General features: G+C 43.8%; 2 protein-coding genes and 1 long non-coding RNA gene across 8 annotated transcripts; all 3 read right to left on the bottom strand.

Annotated features, from left to right (window-relative positions):
- Positions 1 to 203: 203 nt before the first annotated feature.
- Positions 204 to 5,971, bottom strand: SAA4 (serum amyloid A4, constitutive). Of its 4 annotated transcripts, none has more exons than XM_010370159.2 (4): positions 5,947 to 5,971; positions 4,604 to 4,698; positions 1,255 to 1,393; positions 204 to 512 (listed from the first exon to the last, which is right to left on the bottom strand). In XM_010370159.2, the coding sequence occupies exons 2-4, from the start codon at positions 4,692 to 4,694 to the stop codon at positions 350 to 352; spliced, it is 393 nt and encodes a 130-aa protein (XP_010368461.1). In that variant the 5' UTR covers positions 4,695 to 4,698; positions 5,947 to 5,971; the 3' UTR covers positions 204 to 349. The 4 variants fall into 4 exon arrangements, with proteins under 4 accessions (XP_010368461.1, XP_010368463.1, XP_010368460.1 ...); XM_010370161.2 differs by lacking the exon at positions 5,947 to 5,971 and adding an exon at positions 5,616 to 5,779 and having other exon boundaries at positions 204 to 458; XM_010370158.1 differs by lacking the exon at positions 5,947 to 5,971 and adding an exon at positions 5,566 to 5,749.
- Positions 5,972 to 7,231: 1,260 nt separating this feature from the next.
- Positions 7,232 to 10,106, bottom strand: LOC115893663. The gene is made up of 2 exons (XR_004053726.1): positions 10,064 to 10,106; positions 7,232 to 8,165 (listed from the first exon to the last, which is right to left on the bottom strand). It is a non-coding gene; the product is annotated as an uncharacterized LOC115893663 (long non-coding RNA).
- Positions 10,107 to 12,524: 2,418 nt separating this feature from the next.
- LOC104667643 (amyloid protein A) lies at positions 12,525 to 17,278 on the bottom strand. Of its 3 annotated transcripts, XM_030918832.1 has the most exons (5): positions 15,880 to 15,938; positions 15,736 to 15,796; positions 15,202 to 15,296; positions 13,194 to 13,332; positions 12,525 to 12,800 (listed from the first exon to the last, which is right to left on the bottom strand). In XM_030918832.1, exons 3-5 carry the CDS (start codon positions 15,290 to 15,292, stop codon positions 12,662 to 12,664), a joined length of 369 nt encoding a protein of 122 aa, XP_030774692.1. In that variant the 5' UTR covers positions 15,293 to 15,296; positions 15,736 to 15,796; positions 15,880 to 15,938; the 3' UTR covers positions 12,525 to 12,661. The 3 variants fall into 3 exon arrangements, with proteins under 3 accessions (XP_030774692.1, XP_030774694.1, XP_010368464.2); XM_030918834.1 differs by lacking the exons at positions 15,736 to 15,796; positions 15,880 to 15,938 and adding an exon at positions 17,262 to 17,278; XM_010370162.2 differs by lacking the exon at positions 15,736 to 15,796 and having other exon boundaries at positions 15,880 to 15,973.
- Between the last annotated feature and the right edge of the window lie 420 nt (positions 17,279 to 17,698).

The raw sequence follows: 17,698 nt of genomic DNA, 5'->3' as shown, positions 1-17,698 counted from the left end.
GGAGGGGAAGCTGGGGCCGAAAATGACCAGAGAAGCTTGGCTTGGGTCATGTGAGGAGCCTGCATAGTTATAGGCCAGCTGGGAGTCCTTGGGCCCCCCAGTCACAGGCTCATCTACCACGGTGCTGTTTATCTTCCATATGGCCTCAGATGACCATTCTTCCCACAAAGTCTGCCTCAATGTTCCCAGTTTCCATCAACAAATTCAATTTGACACACATTTATTGAACACCCCTAGATGCCCTATACCAGTTCCTGGGGACACAAAGCTCAGCGAACCTGTGTCCCTGTCTGGGGGGAGAAGTGTGTGGCTCACAGCCCAGTCCCCTGAGAGCAGAGGAGCAGGAAGCTCAGTAGTTCTTAGGCATGCCGTCAGGTCTGAAGCGATCAGGGTCTTTGCCACTCCGGCCCCATTCCTCAGCTTTCTCATTGGACTTCGAGTCCTCCAATACAGTGTTGCTGTTTCCAAACAAATAATAGTCTAAAAATCCCTGAAGATAGACCCTGGTACTGCTGCAACCCAAAGAAAGGAGACAGGAGATTAATCTCTTGACTCACCTGAGACAGCTCCACCTGCTAACTCCCTCCTCTTCTCCCACCCAAGGAAAGATTGAGAGGAGGCTGGAAAACTCACGGAAAGGGTAAGAAAGCTATCAATCTTCTTGGGCAAAGGCCTAAGTCCGCTGGTACTTTCTGCACTCTGCAACAGAGTGCTTTCCCTTTATTATTATTTATTTATTTATTTATTTATTTATTTTGGAGACAGGGTCTCATTCTGTTGCCCAGGCTGGAGCGCAGTGGCTCGATCATGGGTCACTGCAGCCTCGACTTCCTGGGTTCAAGGGATCTCCCACTTCAGCCTCCTGAGTAGCTGGGACTACAGGAGCATGCTACCATGCCTGGCTAATTTCTTTTATTTTCTGTAGAGATAAGGGTCTTGCTATGTTGCCCAGGCTGCTCTTAAATCCCTGGGCCCAAGAGATCCTCCCACCTTGTCCTCCCAAAGACTTGGAGCTACAGGTGTGAGCCCCTGAACCCGGCCCCTGCAACAGTGTGCTTTCCAGACCTCTCCTCGGTTCTTACTTTCCCTTTGTGGGTGAAAGGAGACATGTCCTCACCAGCCTTGCTCTGGCTCTGCCAGCCACCCAGACCCCAGGAGTATGTGGAGGAGGAGAAAGAGCCACAGGTTCTCCTGACTCTCAAGACAGATAGGCACTGCTGGCCTGTCACTGGAGTCCCCAGGAATCTGTGTTACCTGATGAGTTTAGCAGCCCAGACACCCCCAGGTCCTCTTTGGGCAGCATCATAGTTTCCCTGAGCATAGAAATATCTGTTTGAATTTTGGTGTCTGGATGTCAACACATTCCAATAGGCTTTGCCCAAGTCCCCAACCCCTGGAAAGAAAAAAAAGAAATGACAAAAATGAACCTAGTGCCATACTGGAGAAATGTAGAAATGATCATTTTCCACTGATTTCCAGATTTTAACCCTTGACAAAATAATCCTTTGAAATCATACATATAGATAAACATTACTTCCTGTGAACAGCTTTCCTGAGTAACTGTAAGGAAGGTGCTTTTCCGTGGATTACATTGAATTGAATTGGTTGGCAGCCGTCAATGCCCTGGGCTACATCTTACATGGGTCTGTGTGTGCTGTGTACAAAGAGGGAACGCTCATGTGAGGAATGTCACAATGGAGAATAGTACTGCAGATGTAAGATCCAGGGACATTACAAGGGACATGGAGGGGGCTGCACATCTACCATAGCCCATAAGAAAAATACATCCTTACCAGCTGAGTGAGGACAACTAGGACTTGAATAAATTTGACTGTTATGGGCATAAATGGCACAGGAAAGCCGAAGGAATGGGCAGTACGTGATGAGGTGGAATCACCTGAGAGAGCTTCGTAGGACCTGGACAATCAGACTTATCATGAAGGGCATGAATGTAAATGTTTAACTCTCTGCCCCGACAATTAAGTTTCAGTTTCCACATTCTTCAATTGGGGGAAATCATACCTACCTCCCTGGTAGCCTAAATGAGAAGATAAAATGAGGTAACATACATAAAATGCCTAGCATATTGGAATACTTGATGCAAGTTGGATTCCTGTTCCTATTAGTGAAGGGCAGTGGTGACAATAAGATACCACTATACACCCAACAGAATGACAAAAATTTTTTAAACTGACAATATAAACTGTGGGCAAAAATGTGGAACAACTGGAACTCTCATAATTGTTTTGGATTTTGTTTTTGTTTTGTTCAGTCAGGATCTCCCTTTGGGACCCAGGCTGGAGTACAGTGGTGTGATCATGGCTTTCTGCAGGCTCGACCTCCTGGGCTCAACTGATCCCCCCATCTCAGCCTCCTGAGTAGCTGGGGCTACAGGCACCTGATAACACACCCAGCTAATTTTTTTTTTTCCTTTGGTAGAGATGGGGTCTCACTTTGTTGCTGAGGCTGGTCTCAAACTCCTGGCCTCAAGTGATCCTCCTGCCTTAGCCTCCCAAAGTGCTGGGATTACGAGTGTGAGCCATCATGCCCAGCTCTCATAATTGTTCATGGAAGTGTAAATTGGTACAATTTTGGGAAACTGCTGGTATCTACAAAAGTTAAATTGACATGACTCTACCTTATGACTCTACACTTCCATTCGTAAGTGTATACCCACAACAGAAATGAGGGCTTATGTAAACCAAAGGACATGTACACCAATGTTTATTGCAGGTTTATCCATAATAGCCCAAAACTTTAAAAAGCCTAATTATCCAATAACATAGGATAGATAAATAAATTGTGATATCAGTATACAATGGAATACTATGCAGCAATGAAAAAGAACAAAACATTAATACACATGACAAATGTTGTCATGTATATTAATATGTCATAATGTTGAGTTAAACAAAGCCAGATACAAAAGACATATTCTGTACAATTTCTTTTATTCAAAGATCAAAGACAGGGACACTAATCAATAATGATAGAGGTAAGAATAGGAGTTACCTTTCGTGAGGGTTGTTAACTGGAAGAGGGCATGAGAGACCCTTCCGAGGTGCGTGAAATGTTTGACATCTTGATCTGATGGTGTAATATGGATGTTTGTATGTGTAAAAAGCTCATCAAGCTATACAGTGTACTATATGTAAGTTATATATCATTTTAAAGTTTTTTAAAAGATTAGTGGAAAAATAGATGTTTGAAACAGTTCTAAGCCAGGAAGAGCTATAGAAATTGTCTATCAGTGCCTGTGTTGTTCAATCAATAAATATTTTTGGGTTCTGCCGTGGTTTACGTGTTACCGAGTTCTTTAAACCAACTCACTTGGAAAAAAGAAAAGCTGTGATAAATAGTTTTAATTGTTACTTATGTTCTGTGTTCTAAGGGATATTTCTCATTAACTTCATGTATTATTTTGTGTCTGTAATTTTGTCAAATAGTTTATCTCTGGCACGGCATAATGACTGTCCTTTCTCTGATGCATGTTTTATGTTCATTCTATGTTTTCCAGATTGACTAGCAAGAGTTTTCTCCAAGCACCTGACAGATTCTGTCACTGGGTGGCAGAAAAACCCAAGACAGTTGTTCTCATTGGTATTGTGCTGAAAGTAACCTGGGGAGTTTTTCAAATGCTATTCCTAGTCCCAATTCACTTCTAAGATTCTGACTCAGTAACTATGAGAAAGAGGCTCAGGAATGCACTTTTTAAACAAACACACCCAGCCGATTTAAATGCTGGTGAACCATACAACAAATTCTGAAACACAATGACTTAAGGAAAAAGATATTTTATACTATGTGCAGAAAAACTTAGCACATACTATTAAAACTTTTTAAAAACTATTTAGAGAATGTCATTTTTAAAAGCACAAAATGCAGAAAAAATGAAAATTTGTAAAATTTCAATTGAAAAATTACAAAAAATTCAACTACAAAATTAATAACAACACATGAAGTTCAAAGTGTTGCAAAACCTGACAACAAAGTTTTCCCATTTTAACAACTAGTCAGTAAGATTCATTTCCCCTCCAGAATGGCAGAAGTCAGTTTCCCAGCCGTATCTCAGCCCTCCTGTGGCTAATCAGTAGAAATTTGCTCTTTTAATTTATGGGTAGGAGTTAGGGCTTAATTTTCATAAGCTCTGCATCCCAAGCATTGGCTATTTGCTTGGGAACAGGATGGGATTTCTCTGTGCAAGCACTATTATTCCACTCTCTCCTAGGCATGTCTCAATCCTGGAGTACAGTTGTGAACTCAGTATGTTCCCAGAGGTGGATGAGCTAAATAAACATCATGCCCTGAGAAATCTGCCATCTGTAAATTTCCACAGTGGGAGATCACCCCATGGAAGTCTTTATCCTTCTGCACTCTACACCAACAGTACAGGCTAGACCCAAAGCACCTTTAACTCTCGTCTGGAAACCCCAAGGGAGGGTGATAAATTAGACCAGCCTAGAAGAAGAAACAGATACAGAAAACCACACTCCTGCTCTGACCTCGGTGTGGCTTCTCTAAGGAGCACTCATATCCAGTGAGTATGTGGCCCCTGCTCAGAATGAATGCTGGGTATGTGCCCTCCATCCTCCAGAGTTCTTACCTTGGACGGCCTCCTTGAAAAACGAATACCAGTTTTCACTGGTGACTCCCATGACCAAGGAGCAGAAAACAATGCCTGTGAAAAGCCTCATTGTGCTGAAGAGAAAGAAAGAGAGGGGCAGAGAATCGTAAATAAAACACAGATCTATGTTTTGAGGACTGAACTTCTTTCTTTCCTTTTTTTCTTTTTTTCTTACTTTTCCTTTCTTTCTCTTTCTTTCTCCTTCCTTCCTTCCTTCCTTCCTTCCTTCCTTCCTTCCTTCCTTCCTTCCTTCCTTCTTTCCTTTCTTTCTTTCTTTCTTCCCTTTCTTTCTTTTTTTTTTTTTTTCTGTTGCCCAGGCTAAAGTGCACTGATACGATTAAGGCTCACTGCAGCCCCGACCTTCTGGACTCAAGTGATCCTCCCACCTCAGCCTCCTGAGTAGCAAGGACTACAAACGTGCACCATCACACTCAGCTAAATTTCTTTTTTTTTTTTTTTTTTTTTTTTTTGGTAGAGACAAGGTCTTACTATGTTTGGCCCAGGCTAGTCTCGAACTCCTGGCCTCAAACAATCTTCCCACCTCAGCCTCCCAAAGGATTACAGGCATGAGCCACTGCACCAGCCAAAGGACTGAATTTGAAAGACTAATTCCCTGTTTCCATTTGTTTGTATTAGAATCACAACTGCATGAAAGATTGAAATGGGTTTTAAGAAGAAGTATAAACCCTTAATTCTCAGCCCAGATCCCTAGAAAGAATAAGAGAATTCCAGCGTGTTATTTGGTCTGTGGTCAATTTGTCGCCCGATAAAGCAGACTAAAGTCAATCAAGAAGCATTTCCTGAGTTCCTACTCTCCTCAGCACTGACCTTATAATGAGGTAGAAAACACAGTTTCTCTCCAATTGAAATTTGCCAATTATGTGAGAAAAGGATCTCAAAAGAGTCAAATAAGAGAAATTACTCCTTGGAAGAAACCTCACCTGTGGACCTTTCTCAGTTGAAATTTCAGTAAAAGCAAAGCTGCTGGTACCTTCTGGCCATGGAGCTATAGTTGGTATCTCTGCTGGCTTTGGCATTAATGGGAGAACGGTTTTAAATCCAACAACCTGCCTTGCCAAAGTCCTTTTTGCCCAATTCTTTGGGTATTTTAAAAATTAGCATATTGGGTAATAGTGTCCTTATCCAGAAGCAGTTTTCCAAATTGGGTCATCAAGGTATTTATTTTCTGGCAGTTTTTCTTAATTGCCACTTTTCCCTCTTTTTAGTTTCCTGTATCACAGAAGAGTTGTATTCGCAAAATCCAGTGTGGGAAGACAGAGGTCTTTCTCCACTTTCTTCTCTTTGTGTCTTTCCATTCTTACCTGTTTGGTAGGAGGTCTTCCCAAAAAATTGCACATAGATATTGCGTTGTAGGAAGTGATCAACATTATTAGCAAAGGAGATGTTTGCTTGTCTCTTGTGACTTCGCTCTAAAGAATGTAAGGACAGAACAAGCAAGACTTGACTGTACCAGTGGGAGGAGGTAATGATTCTGGGAGAATACAAGGACATGAATAACACCAGAAGATCAAGGGTGAAGGTCTTCGAGGCATAAAATCTCTTTTTTCATACAAGTATGTATTATTCTGTACTTTCATTTAAGCTTACTGTTTATTGGAAGTCTTTCCATATCAGGTTTGCTTTTTTTGTTTTTTTTGTTTTGTTTTTTGTTTTGTTTTTTTTTTTTTTTTACAGCTACACAGTATTCCATTGTATGGATGGACCATAATTTATACAATATAAATGGCTGTTTGACAGCTATTAACCTTTTGATATTGCAAATAATGATGAATGTATTAACCTTGGACATATGTCTCTTGTACATGTACAAATATATCTCTAAGATAAATTCCTACATAAGAAACTCCATGATGAAAAAGTATCAGATTTTATAAATATTTGTTTGTTTGTTTGTTTGAGACAGAGATTCACTCAGTCTCCCAGGCTGGAGTGCAGTGGTGTGGTCTCAGCTCACTGCAACCTCCACCTCCGGGGTTCAAGCGATTTCCCCTGCCTCAGCCTCCTGAGTAGCTAGGATTATAGGCACACGCCACCACACCCAGCTAACTTTTCTATTTTTAATAGACACAGGGTTTCGCCATGTTGGCCGGGCTAGTCTCGACCCACTTACCTCTAGTGATCTGCCCACCTCAGTCTCCCAAAGTGCTGGGATTACACATCATAGAAAATTGGGTATCCATCCCCTCAAGCATTTATCCTTTATGTTACAAACAATCCAATTATACTCCTTTGATTATTTTACAATGTACAACTAAATTATTATTGACTATAGTCCCCCCTGTTGTGCTGTCAAATACTAGGTCTTATTCATACTAAGTATTTTTTTGTACCCATTAACCATCCTCACCTCCCCTCACTTCCCCTTCCCCACTACCCTTCCCAGCCTCTGGTAACCATCCTTCTATTCTCCATCTCCATGAATTCAATTGTTTTGATTTTTAGATCCCACAAATAAATGAGAACATATGATGTTTGTCTTTCTGTTTCTGAATGATTTCACTTAGCATAATGACCTCCAGTTCCATCCATGTTGTTGCAGCTTACCCTACTTTGAGTTATAAAAGAATTTTCCATGGATTCACCAGATAATGTTAATATTATTATTATTATTTTCCTTATTTGTTTATAAATATTTAGCATATTTGGAATTTGTCCTACCACAGTATATACAGTATGTTTTCAACATTATGTTATTTTAGGTGGTCACCCAGTTGTACCAATCCCATTTGTTGAATAGTCCATCTTTTACTTACTACGTTAACATACAACCTTTATCATATACAAAATTCTCATATGCACTTATATCTAATTCTGAGAATTTGGCTCCACTGATCACGTTTTTTCTATATATAAGTCAGTACTACACTGTTGTACTTATTGAGGCTTTATTCAGTGTATTAATTGCGCTTATTACTTTTTTTTCCAAAGTAGTTGCAGTTCCTTTTCTATTATTTCTTCTAACTGCTAGTTTTTATATCCACACCTTCTTGTCTATGGTGTTTTGATTGATGTCTGGGGTGTCCAGGAGTCCTATCATACCACCTCCCATTCTCTCTTATCACTGCTCCATTTAGTTCTCCAGACCTTCCCCTGCAACCACCTTCACGAGATAGTCAGTGACTCCATGTTGCTTAAGCCAAAGGTGAACTCCTCAACTGCCGGGCAGAATCTGATACTACTAGTCAATATCTCCATCAGGGACTCTGGACACCATGCTTTCCTAGTTTTCCTCCCTTCCCAACAGCTGCTGCTTCTCAATCTGTTTTGCTGTATCCAGCTTCTCCTCCAAACTTCTTAGAGAATGGAGACACCTACACTGAGCCTTCAGACCTGTCTTCAGTCTCCATCCACATGCTGAGGGAGCTCATCCATGCCTCTTAGCGCAGGTTCCAAAGGCCATGGTCTTGTTAGTGGTGGTTGTTTACACTGAATCTTCATTGCCTGGATCAATGCCTGGGTTATGTAGGAATGAAGAAAAAAAGCTTCTTCCTTCACTCTCCGGAGTTCAGCTGAAAATAAACTGACAAGGGCAGATTAATAGGAGAAAAAGTCATATACATTTATTTTAACATGCATGGGGACAAAATCACAGGAGAGTGATTTCCCAATAACCCAGTGGGGTACAAGTGATTATATACCATTCTTCACAGGGGAGGAGAAGATGGGGAATGTAGAAGATGGGGAATTTCTTTGAAGTCATGAATGATTGTTAGGAAGAATGAGTGGACCTGAGGGATAGAAATTAACTTGTAAATGGTTCTCTTGAAATTTGAATGAGCCCAAGAAGCAGGTGTCATCTTTTGAAAAAGTCCATCCAGTCGTGGTTGAATTCCTCAGTCATCTTCTCTGATATAATGAGATTTCATGGAGCAGGTGGAAGGCAATTGTTTTCTCTTTGATGTGATGCACCCATAAGGCAGATAAGAGAATAGCCTCTTCCAGCATATGCTTATACACTGTTCTTGGGAATGTCAGTTAGTATAGCCTCTGTGGAAAGCAGTATGGAGATTTCCCAGAGAACTAAAAACAGAGCTACCATTTGACCCAGCAATCCCATTACTGAGTACCTACCCAAAGGTATAAAAAATACACCTGAATGCGTGTATTTATCACAATACTATTATTCACAGTAGTAAATATATGGAATTAATGTAAGTGTCTATCAACGGATGATGGGGTGTGTGTGTATGTGTGTATACACATATATACACCATAGAATACTATTCAGCCATTAAAAAGAATGAAATCATGCCTTTTGCTGCAACATAGATAGAACTAGCGGCCATTATCTTAAGTGAAATAACCCAGAAAGTCAAATATCCAAATATCCCGTTTTCTCACTTATAAATAGGAGCTAAATAATGTGTACACATGGACATAGAGAGTGGAATAATAGACACTAGAGACTCAGAAAGATGGAGGGTGGAAGGGGGTGGAGGGTTGAGAAATTACCTAACAGGTACAGTAAACACTACTCGTGTGATGGTTACACTAAGAACCCAGATTTCACCACTACGCAATCTATCAGTGTAGCAAATCTGTACTTGTACCCCCTAAATCTATAAATAAATAAATAAATATATAAATAAACAAACAAATATTTTAAATAACAATAAACGCTGAATGAACACATGGAAGCACATTTCTGAATGTCTGAAATAATTCCTAATTCAATGACATGTTTAAAAATAACAAGCAGCTCAATTTGCGTGTAGCATGAGGTACATGAATTAAAGTCATAGGAGATAAGATTGAAAAAATTCAGTACCCTATTAGTCAGGGTTTTTGAGAGACACAGGACAAATGATTTATTTGTGTATGTATGTATGTATGTATTGTAAGGAATTGGCTCACAAGATCATGAGGGCTGAGAAGTCCCACAATCTGCCATCTGCAAGCTAGAAACTCAGGAAAGTGTAATTCAGTCTGAGTTCAAAGGCCTCAGAACCAGAGGAACTGATCATGTAAATCCAGTTTGAGGGCAAGAGAAGATGAGAGGAGATGTCCAACTCAAGCAGCGAGGCAGGGGAAAAGGGAGGTAAATCCATCCTTCCTCTATTTTGTTCTATGCAAGCCTTCAACAGATTGAGTGATGCCCAACTGCACTGAGAATAGCAATCTACTTTATTGGGTCCAATTCAAATGTTAATCTCTTCTGGAAACACCCTCACAGATGACCCCAGAAACAATGTGAATCTGGGCACCCTCAAATTTATATATATACACATACACACACATATATATATATATATATATCAGTGGGTTGGGCTCAGTGACTCATGCCTGTAATCTCAGCACTTTGGGAGGCCAAGGCAGGCAGATTACTTGAGCCCGGGAGTTCAAGACCAGCCTGGGCGACACGGCAAAACCCCGTCTCTACAAAAAATACAAAAATTAGCCAAGTGTCATGGCACACACCTGCAGTCCCCATTATTCAAGAGGCTGAAGTGGAAGGATCTCTTGAGCCCCGAGAGGTCGAGGTTGCAGTGAGCCAGGATCCCGCCATGGCACTTCAGCCTGGACAAAAGAGGGAGACCCTGTCTCAAATAACGAAGCAAAACAAAACACAACTATAACATAGAGCAATTCAATTTCCCTTTCTCAAACTTTTCTAACAGAGAGAAGCATATTAATTCTTACTGAGGAAAACCAAGTAATTAATAAAAGGTATTTGGGTGTGTCAGAGCATAGGGATTAGGTGTGGCTTTACAAATTATAGATTTCTGGGTAAACAAAGCACTTTTTTCCTTGGATATAAATTTTGATTTAAAACATTTTTAACCTATGGACTATATTGAATTAAATTTTTTTCAAAGTATAGATTTCAAGAAGGGGAGTGATTTGGTCCTTTACAGACTGATGAATGAACTTCTGTATCCGAATCTTGCTTCAGTGAATTATTTCTAGTAATAATATGTTGATTGCAAAGTTTTGTATATCTGCAAAGACTTTGAAAGCTTGCTTTATTTGCCTTTGAAAGCCATTCTTTCTCTCATCCTCCTTTTCTCCATCTCCTGCCCCCCAAAATCTACAACTTCAGTACTTGTGACAGAAATCTGATTGTAAGCATCCTAATAATAGCATTACAGTCTCTTTTTACAACTTGGGGTCAATTCAGACCTTACTAGACTGAACACTAATCTCAGCAGTGGATCGAGTATGCTCCCATGAGCCAATCTTCCACCTCTCTCACCTTCATCTTATTTATCTTGCCTTTGCCTTGTTTTGGCATTGCGACATCTTTGAGACTCAGACTCAAACCTCCTGTACCTCCTATACCTACACTTCCATTAGTGTCTTTTGATGGGAACTGTATGAGAAAGTTCTGTTGTAAATAGTTCTACTTTATATCTATACATTTTCTTCATCCTTGACAAATAAATTTGTCTTTCCTCTGTAAATATAATTTTATAACTAATCTTCTCACGTTAGGAGTCCTCCTCAATTCCTTTTTCAGAGAAAAGGGGTATGCCAGTTAACAGTTTCTTTATTTTGAGCTCCACACCCACCCCTTTGCCCTAATTGTGATGTTGGAGCTGGACCCTGTAAGCATTTCTCCTTTGCCAGTTGGGGATGATGTTAATCTTCACACACAGAGGGTGTTAGAGGGCCAAGCAGGAGACGAAGACATCTTTTCCTGATCGTATGTGCTTTGCTTCCTTTCAGCTCCTGTACAGGACACCCAGTGGCACTCACCCCAGAGATCTGAGTGGCATCCCAAGGCCAAGGCAGTTTCCTGACAATTTCTGTGGCACCTCAGTAGGACGTCCATGATGTTCACCAGCAGCCCACTTACCTTAATCAGCTTGGGTTGCTGTAACAAAACAGTACAGCCATGCTGTGAGTTGGAGTTTCAAGACACACACTTTGGCAAGATATAATTCAGTCCAGAGCACTGCCACTTTCACAGCTGGCTTTCCAGGGGGTGTGATAGCATCCTCTCTCCTGCCCTCAAGCAGACAGTTTCCCAACTTTGTCGCAGGAACCCTAGCTGCATTCCCAGAGTTAAGTTACACCCTGGGCAGGTTCCTGCCAAGTTTCATTAATACCTCAATGGATCTCTTGTTTGTTAGTTTTGGCTTGAAGGACCCAGTAAATTATCTGCCATCCAATGTCAGTCTTGTGAGGGGCCCAATCTCAAATTTATAGCTTCTCATATTCTGTACTCTTAGAAGTTAATGCTGCTATCAGTTAATAATTCTTTATATTAAAATTTCCCTTTTCAAATTACTGCCTGGTTTCTGTCTTCCAAAGGGACCCTGACTGATAAAACAGTTCTTCTCTATCTGGCTCTCTCTTCACTGCCACGACTTCCATAATTTTGATCTAGTTAAGGTCCAGAAACTCAGAAAACATTCATAAAAGGAGTCACATTACGTATTTAGACTTGAAATAAGGCAATGAAAATAGAGTGGAAGAGAACTGCATTGGAGGTATTTTTTAGACAGAATGGGTAGAAATTCATTAATGCCTGAATTTGTAGGTGTTGCTGAGAAATGAAAGGAAGATTGGGGTGGCAGTCGCTGAGGCAGGATTTCATGATTCAATTGTCTATGTCCCCTGCCTCCAGAAACAGAGATCACTGAGGAACGAAGAACTGGGGGACAGAGAAGGCAACAGGAAATAATTGACAGGAGATGAGAAGCCTGGACAAGGAAGGGACTGGAAATAGCAATAATGTATCCACAAGGGTCTGGAAAAAAGGAGGTCTGACTTGTGGAGGGGTTGATGCAGGTGTCTGCACTGTGACTGCTAAGAATGTCTCCTCACATCCAAACACATAGGCCTACCTAGGCTCACCCTTCACGTGGGCGTGCATTGATTTCCCCTTTGTACCAAACAGGCAGTACGCATCAAAAGAACACACTGTTTCAACAAATTCAACCTCTTAAGCATTTATTAGATGCCTATTGTATGCCATATCTCAACTTCTGTGGACACAGACCTCACTAACTTTGTGTCCCTGCCCTGAGGGCCTCATAGCCAGGTCTCCTGAAAGCAGACTGAAGAGGAAGCTCAGTACTTCTCAGGCAGGCCAGCAGGTCGGAAGTGATTGGGGTCTTTGCCACTCCTGCCCCATTCATTGGCAGCCTGATCAGCCAGCGTGTCCTCCGCACCATGGCCCAGGAGTTTCTGGATACCCTCTCTGGCATTGCTGTAGTCCAGGCAGGCAAGAGGGAGATTAATCACCAGGCCAGTGAGCAACAGCCCACCCTCCCATTCTCCCCGTTCCAGGGGAGGTCTCTGAGAGGAGCCCAGAAAGGCCAAGGAAGGAGGGGTGAAAACACTGACCCTGCCTGGACACTGCCCCACTCAGCCAGGCTGGGCACCCCTAGGCTAGATGAACAGCACCCAGAGGGAGAGGGTGAGGAATCACTTGCTCCTACCATCACTCAGACCCTCACACTGAGCACAGAGGCAGAGAGAGGGCAAGAGGAGGAGGGTCTGCAGCCTCTAACTTCTCTACAAGGAGCTCGCCTCCCTCCTGATTGTCCAAGGCAGGCAAGCTCTGCTCACCCAGCCCTGGCGTCCCAGGAGCTCCAGTTACCTGATCACTTCTGCGGCCCAGGCACCCCCAGGTCCCCGTTGGGCAGCATCATAGTTCCCCCTAGCATGGAAGTATTTGTCAGAATTTTTGTAATTGGCTTCTTTCATGTCAGAGTAGGCTCTCCACATGTCCCGAGCCCCTGGAAAGGAAAGGAAAGGCAGAAGGGACATCAGGAGAACATGAAGACTCCAACAACACCTTAGAGGGGAATGAAAGAAGGACAAATCTTCCACTGACTTCAAGCTTTCAGCCTGCGATCATAGCAGCCTTGGATACCGTGGGTTGAGAAGCACATTCCTTTATCCTAGTTGGCTTCTCCAGGTCCCCTGGTGAAGAGCCACTGCTATAGAATGAAGCTGTCTATGATAAGATCCAGGAGTGTATAGGAATGAGGTGGTGACATGAACTACTGATGCTGAGAAAGGTGGCAGACACAGAGCACCTCCGCCCTGACTACTAAAATATATATTCTCGCAAATGGAATACATCTCATTGTGACCTAAGTCCCAGTGACTGCTAGGAGCATAAAAGTCCCTAAACACTTTCTCAGTAGTCTGTACTAATGCTGTGGGTTGCTTGAGGAAGCAATAGAGCAGTGGTGCTCAGCCTTGGCTGCACTTTCTTTTTTTGTTTTTTTTAGACGGAGTCTCGCTCTGTCACCCAGGCTGGAGCACACTGGCGCGATCTAACTCACTACAACCTCTGCTTCCCAGGTTCAAGTGATTCTCCTGCTTCAGCCTCCCGAGTAGCTGGGATTACAGGTGCCTGCCACCACGCCTGGCTACATTTTACTGTTTTTGGTAGAGACAGGGTTTCACCATGTTGGCCAGGCTGCTCAGAAACTCATGACCTCAAGTGATTCATCCACCTTGGCCTCCCAAAGTGCTGAAATTACAGGTGTGAGCCTTGGCTGCACTCGCTAATCACCCAGAGAGAAACTGAAAGTCCCAATGCCCAGGCCACACCCCAGGCCAGTTTCTGCAGACTCTGTTGGGGAGTTGCAGGCATGGGTAGTTCAGGTGATGCCAAGGCGTGCCTGAGATTCATAACCATCAAGCTCTAGGAGCTGGTCAGTGATGCGTCTACCTGGCAAGAGCTCTGACCTCAAGCACAGCTGGGCTCAAACCTCTGCTCTGCCACCTGCTGACTGGCAGTAAGTCCCTGGGCATCGGTCTCAGCTGCTCTAAGCCTCAGCTTTCTCACCTTCAAAGAGGGGAAGATGCCTGCCTCACAGAGTCATTCTGAAATTCAATGAGAAAATGCTCTGATCCTTGTGGGAGTTTGATGCACGTCAGTTCCCATCTCCTGTCAAGAAGGCTGGAGAAGGAATGGAAATGGAACAAACCAGGAAGGGAGCCTCTGACAGATCGAGGCTAAAGAGCCCTGTACATTATCCAACTAGGAAATCAAAGGAGGAAGGAGAAAGAAGACAGAAGGGTCAGCAGCCTTAGTCATACTCTTATGAGATTTATGCTGAGGGACATTTTATACCAATTGCAGGCCTTATTTTGCATCTTCTACTCAAAACAAACAGCTCAGCTGCTCCTGGAAAGGATGATTGTTCTTTCTCTGAGTAACTGACTCTCTAAGCTGTTGAGCAGCTCCCCAGACACCCGGCACATCCTGCACATTGGGTACCACAACCTAAGGCAGCGGCTCAAACCTTAACAAAGCACAAAAATACCCCATGTGCGTTGTTACTGGATCTCCCGTCCCTTACGGCTCAGGAGATGTGTTTTTGATACACCTTGCAGCGGCTTCTGAAACGTGATCCATCCACTGAACACACCGAGAAGCTGCACTACGGGGAAAGAAGATATTCCCAGCACCTCTGAAAGACCTGAGACGGGCAATCCAGCAAACCCTAGTTCATGACAGGCCTTAGCAACACAGACACTAGCAACTCTGTGGTTCAAAAGCAGCCTTCCGAAAGCATCATTTCCCCCATTTGATCAGGTCCAGGATGATGCTTCTCTTCAGAAATCCTGCATACCTTCTGAAGCCTTACCATCATAAGCCTCACCAAGGAAGGAAAACCAGCGTTGGCTGCTGACACCCAGGACCAAGGAGCAGAAAACCAGGCCCGTGAGAAGCTTCATGGTGCTGAAATGAAAGGAGAAGTCAGGCCGTCGCCCACAAGAGTGGCACAGCTTTCCTTGGGACTGATATTCCAACGAGAGCCTGGTTATTTCCACTGGATCTTATTAGAATCTTAGTGACTCATCTAGGAAACCTTGCAGCAGGACCTCACTCAGAGCCAGAAGCCCTTGGTTCTGAACCCATCAGCCCTAAAGCCTGACTGTGTAAGAGGATGCCAACGTGGCATTGATGGAGGAAGGCGGGAGTTACGACCAGACTGTCACTCCCTCAAGTAGCCTGTAATTCCCCACAACGCATTTACAGCGTGTTCCCTCTGCCCAGCACAGAACTCAACATGGGATAAACACAAAGTAAGATCACAATTTTTTATTCTTAAAGCTTTTAGCACCTGGTATTCCCAGGTGGTCTCCCATCCAAGTACTACCAGGCTGACCCTGCTTACCTCCCTAGATCAGAGGAGATAAGGCACCCTCAGAATGGTATGGCTGTAGGCCCCAGGATAACTGTTTTTTAAAGGAAATGACAATCTTGTTGGGAAAGAGAAAACAGAGGAAGTTTTAAAATCACTCCTTGGCATGCTCCTCACCTGATCTATGCTGGAGCTGAGCTGCAGGTCCCTGTCTGCCAGGGAGAGGTGGCTGCTATTTATGCTGAGCCTTCCCTGTTGGGCTCTTGGGAGGGAAGAAAAGCTGGACGTGGTCCCTGGGGAAAGTCCCTGCAGGTCATTTCCCCTACAAAACTTGTCTAAGACAAGTTCCTGGACGCCAGTGGTTTCTTCATCCCGGCTCATTTATCCCAGTTGTGCAACCTGTGGGAACAAGATAGGTTTGCTGTGCATGGCAGCTGTCAGGGCAGGAGACCAGCTCTGCTCCTCAGCATTGAGGGGGCTGAGGCTGCGGAGTTGAGAGTGGGAGCCCTGTGATGGCGGCACCTGCGCTGCTGGAAGGTGTGGAGTGAGGGCGGCTTTGAAGCCAGCTCCTGACTGTACTGTCATTTCCTCAGGATGGGCTCTGCTGGGCTACATGGCAGATGCCTCTGAAATCAAGTCCCTCTGAGTTCATATCTAAAGTTTCAAAGCTGACAGACTAAGTCCAGCACAGTGGCTCACTCCTATAATCCCAATGCTTTTGGAGGCCACGGCAGTAGGATCACTTGGGGTCAAGAGTTTAAGATCAGTCTGTGCAAAATCGTAAGACCTTGTCACTACAAAAAATAAAAATAAATGGACCAGCTGTGGTAGTGTGCAGCTGCAGTCCCAGCTACTCAAGAGGCTGAAATGGAAGGATTGCTGGAGACCCAGGAGGTCAAGGCTGCAGTGAGCTATAATCATGCCACTGCACTCCAGCCTGGGTGACAGAGCAAGATCGTGTCTCTAAATGAAAATAAAACTGGCAGCCTAGCCCTGCCATGTCTCATGTGTGCCCTGGAAGGCTCCTTCCACCCCTCAGTCTAGATATCCCGAGATTTACCTCCTCGGCACAGAAAAGCCCTGCTCAGCTGGCCTAGTCAATTAGGAAATTAGGAAGGAAGAAAGGATGTGTCAGTACCAGAGCCCAGCAGGGCTGAGGCCAGGACATGCAGAGAGGCTGGTGGACATAGCAGCAACTGTGGTTTCTTCTTCTCTCGTTCATTTTCACTCTTTCATTTTTTTCCTTCCTTCCTCTCTCTTTTTCTTCCTTCCTTCCTTCTTCCCTCCCTCCCTCTCTCTTTCTCCTTCTTTCCTTTCTCTTTTTCTTCCTTCTTCCCTCCCTCCTTCTTTCTCCTTCCTTCCTCTCCCTTCCTTCCCTCTCTCCTTCCTTTCTTCCTTCCTTCCTCCCTTCCTTCCTCTCTCTTTCTCCTTCCTTCCTTCCTCTCTCTCCTTCCTTCCTCTCTCTCTCTTTCTCTCTTTCTTTCCTCTTTTCTTTCTTTCACACCTGGTATTCCCAGGTGGTCTCCCGTCCAAATACTACCAGGCTCAACCCTGCTTACCTCCCTAGATCAGAGGAGATAAGTCACCTTCAGAATTCTATGAATATAGGCCTCAGGATAACTACTTTTTAAAAGAAATGACAATCTTGTTGGGAAAGAGAAAACAGTAAGTTCAAAAAACACTCCTTGGCCTACTCCTCACCTGATCTTCCTTTCTTTTCTCCCCTCCCCTCCCCTCCCTTCCCCAGCCCTCCCATCTCCTCTCCTCTCCTCTCCTCTCCTCTCCTCTCCTCTCCTCTCCCCTCCCCTCCCCTCCTCTCCCCTCCCCTCCCCTCCCCTCCCCTCCCCTCCCCTCCCCTCTCCTCTCCTCTCCTCTCTCCTCTCCTCTCTTTTCCTCTCCTCTCGTCCCCTCTTCTTTCAAGACAGGGTCTTGCTCTGTTGCCTGGACTGGAGTGCAGTGGGGTGATCATGGCTCACTGCAGCCTCAGCCTCCCAGG

Source organism: Rhinopithecus roxellana, chromosome 15 (assembly GCF_007565055.1).
Source record: "Rhinopithecus roxellana isolate Shanxi Qingling chromosome 15, ASM756505v1, whole genome shotgun sequence".
NCBI lineage: Eukaryota > Metazoa > Chordata > Mammalia > Primates > Cercopithecidae > Rhinopithecus > Rhinopithecus roxellana.
This window is presented reverse-complemented; position numbering and strand designations above follow the sequence as displayed.

Bases quoted from the DNA above. Each gene is read 5' to 3' on its own strand.
- SAA4 (XM_010370157.2), bottom strand. The intron at 1,394-4,603 runs GTAAGAACTCTG...TTTTCTTTCCAG, and splicing joins TTTCAAGGAGGCCGTCCAAG to GGGTTGGGGACTTGGGCAAA. The intron at 513-1,254 runs GTAACACAGATT...TTTGGGTTGCAG, and splicing joins TGGGCTGCTAAACTCATCAG to CAGTACCAGGGTCTATCTTC.
- LOC104667643 (XM_030918834.1), bottom strand. From the start codon at position 15,292: ATGAAGCTTCTCACGGGCCTGGTTTTCTGCTCCTTGGTCCTGGGTGTC. The intron at 13,333-15,201 runs GTAAGGCTTCAG...TTTCCTTTCCAG, and splicing joins CCTTGGTGAGGCTTATGATG to GGGCTCGGGACATGTGGAGA. The intron at 12,801-13,193 runs GTAACTGGAGCT...CCTGGACTACAG, and splicing joins TGGGCCGCAGAAGTGATCAG to CAATGCCAGAGAGGGTATCC.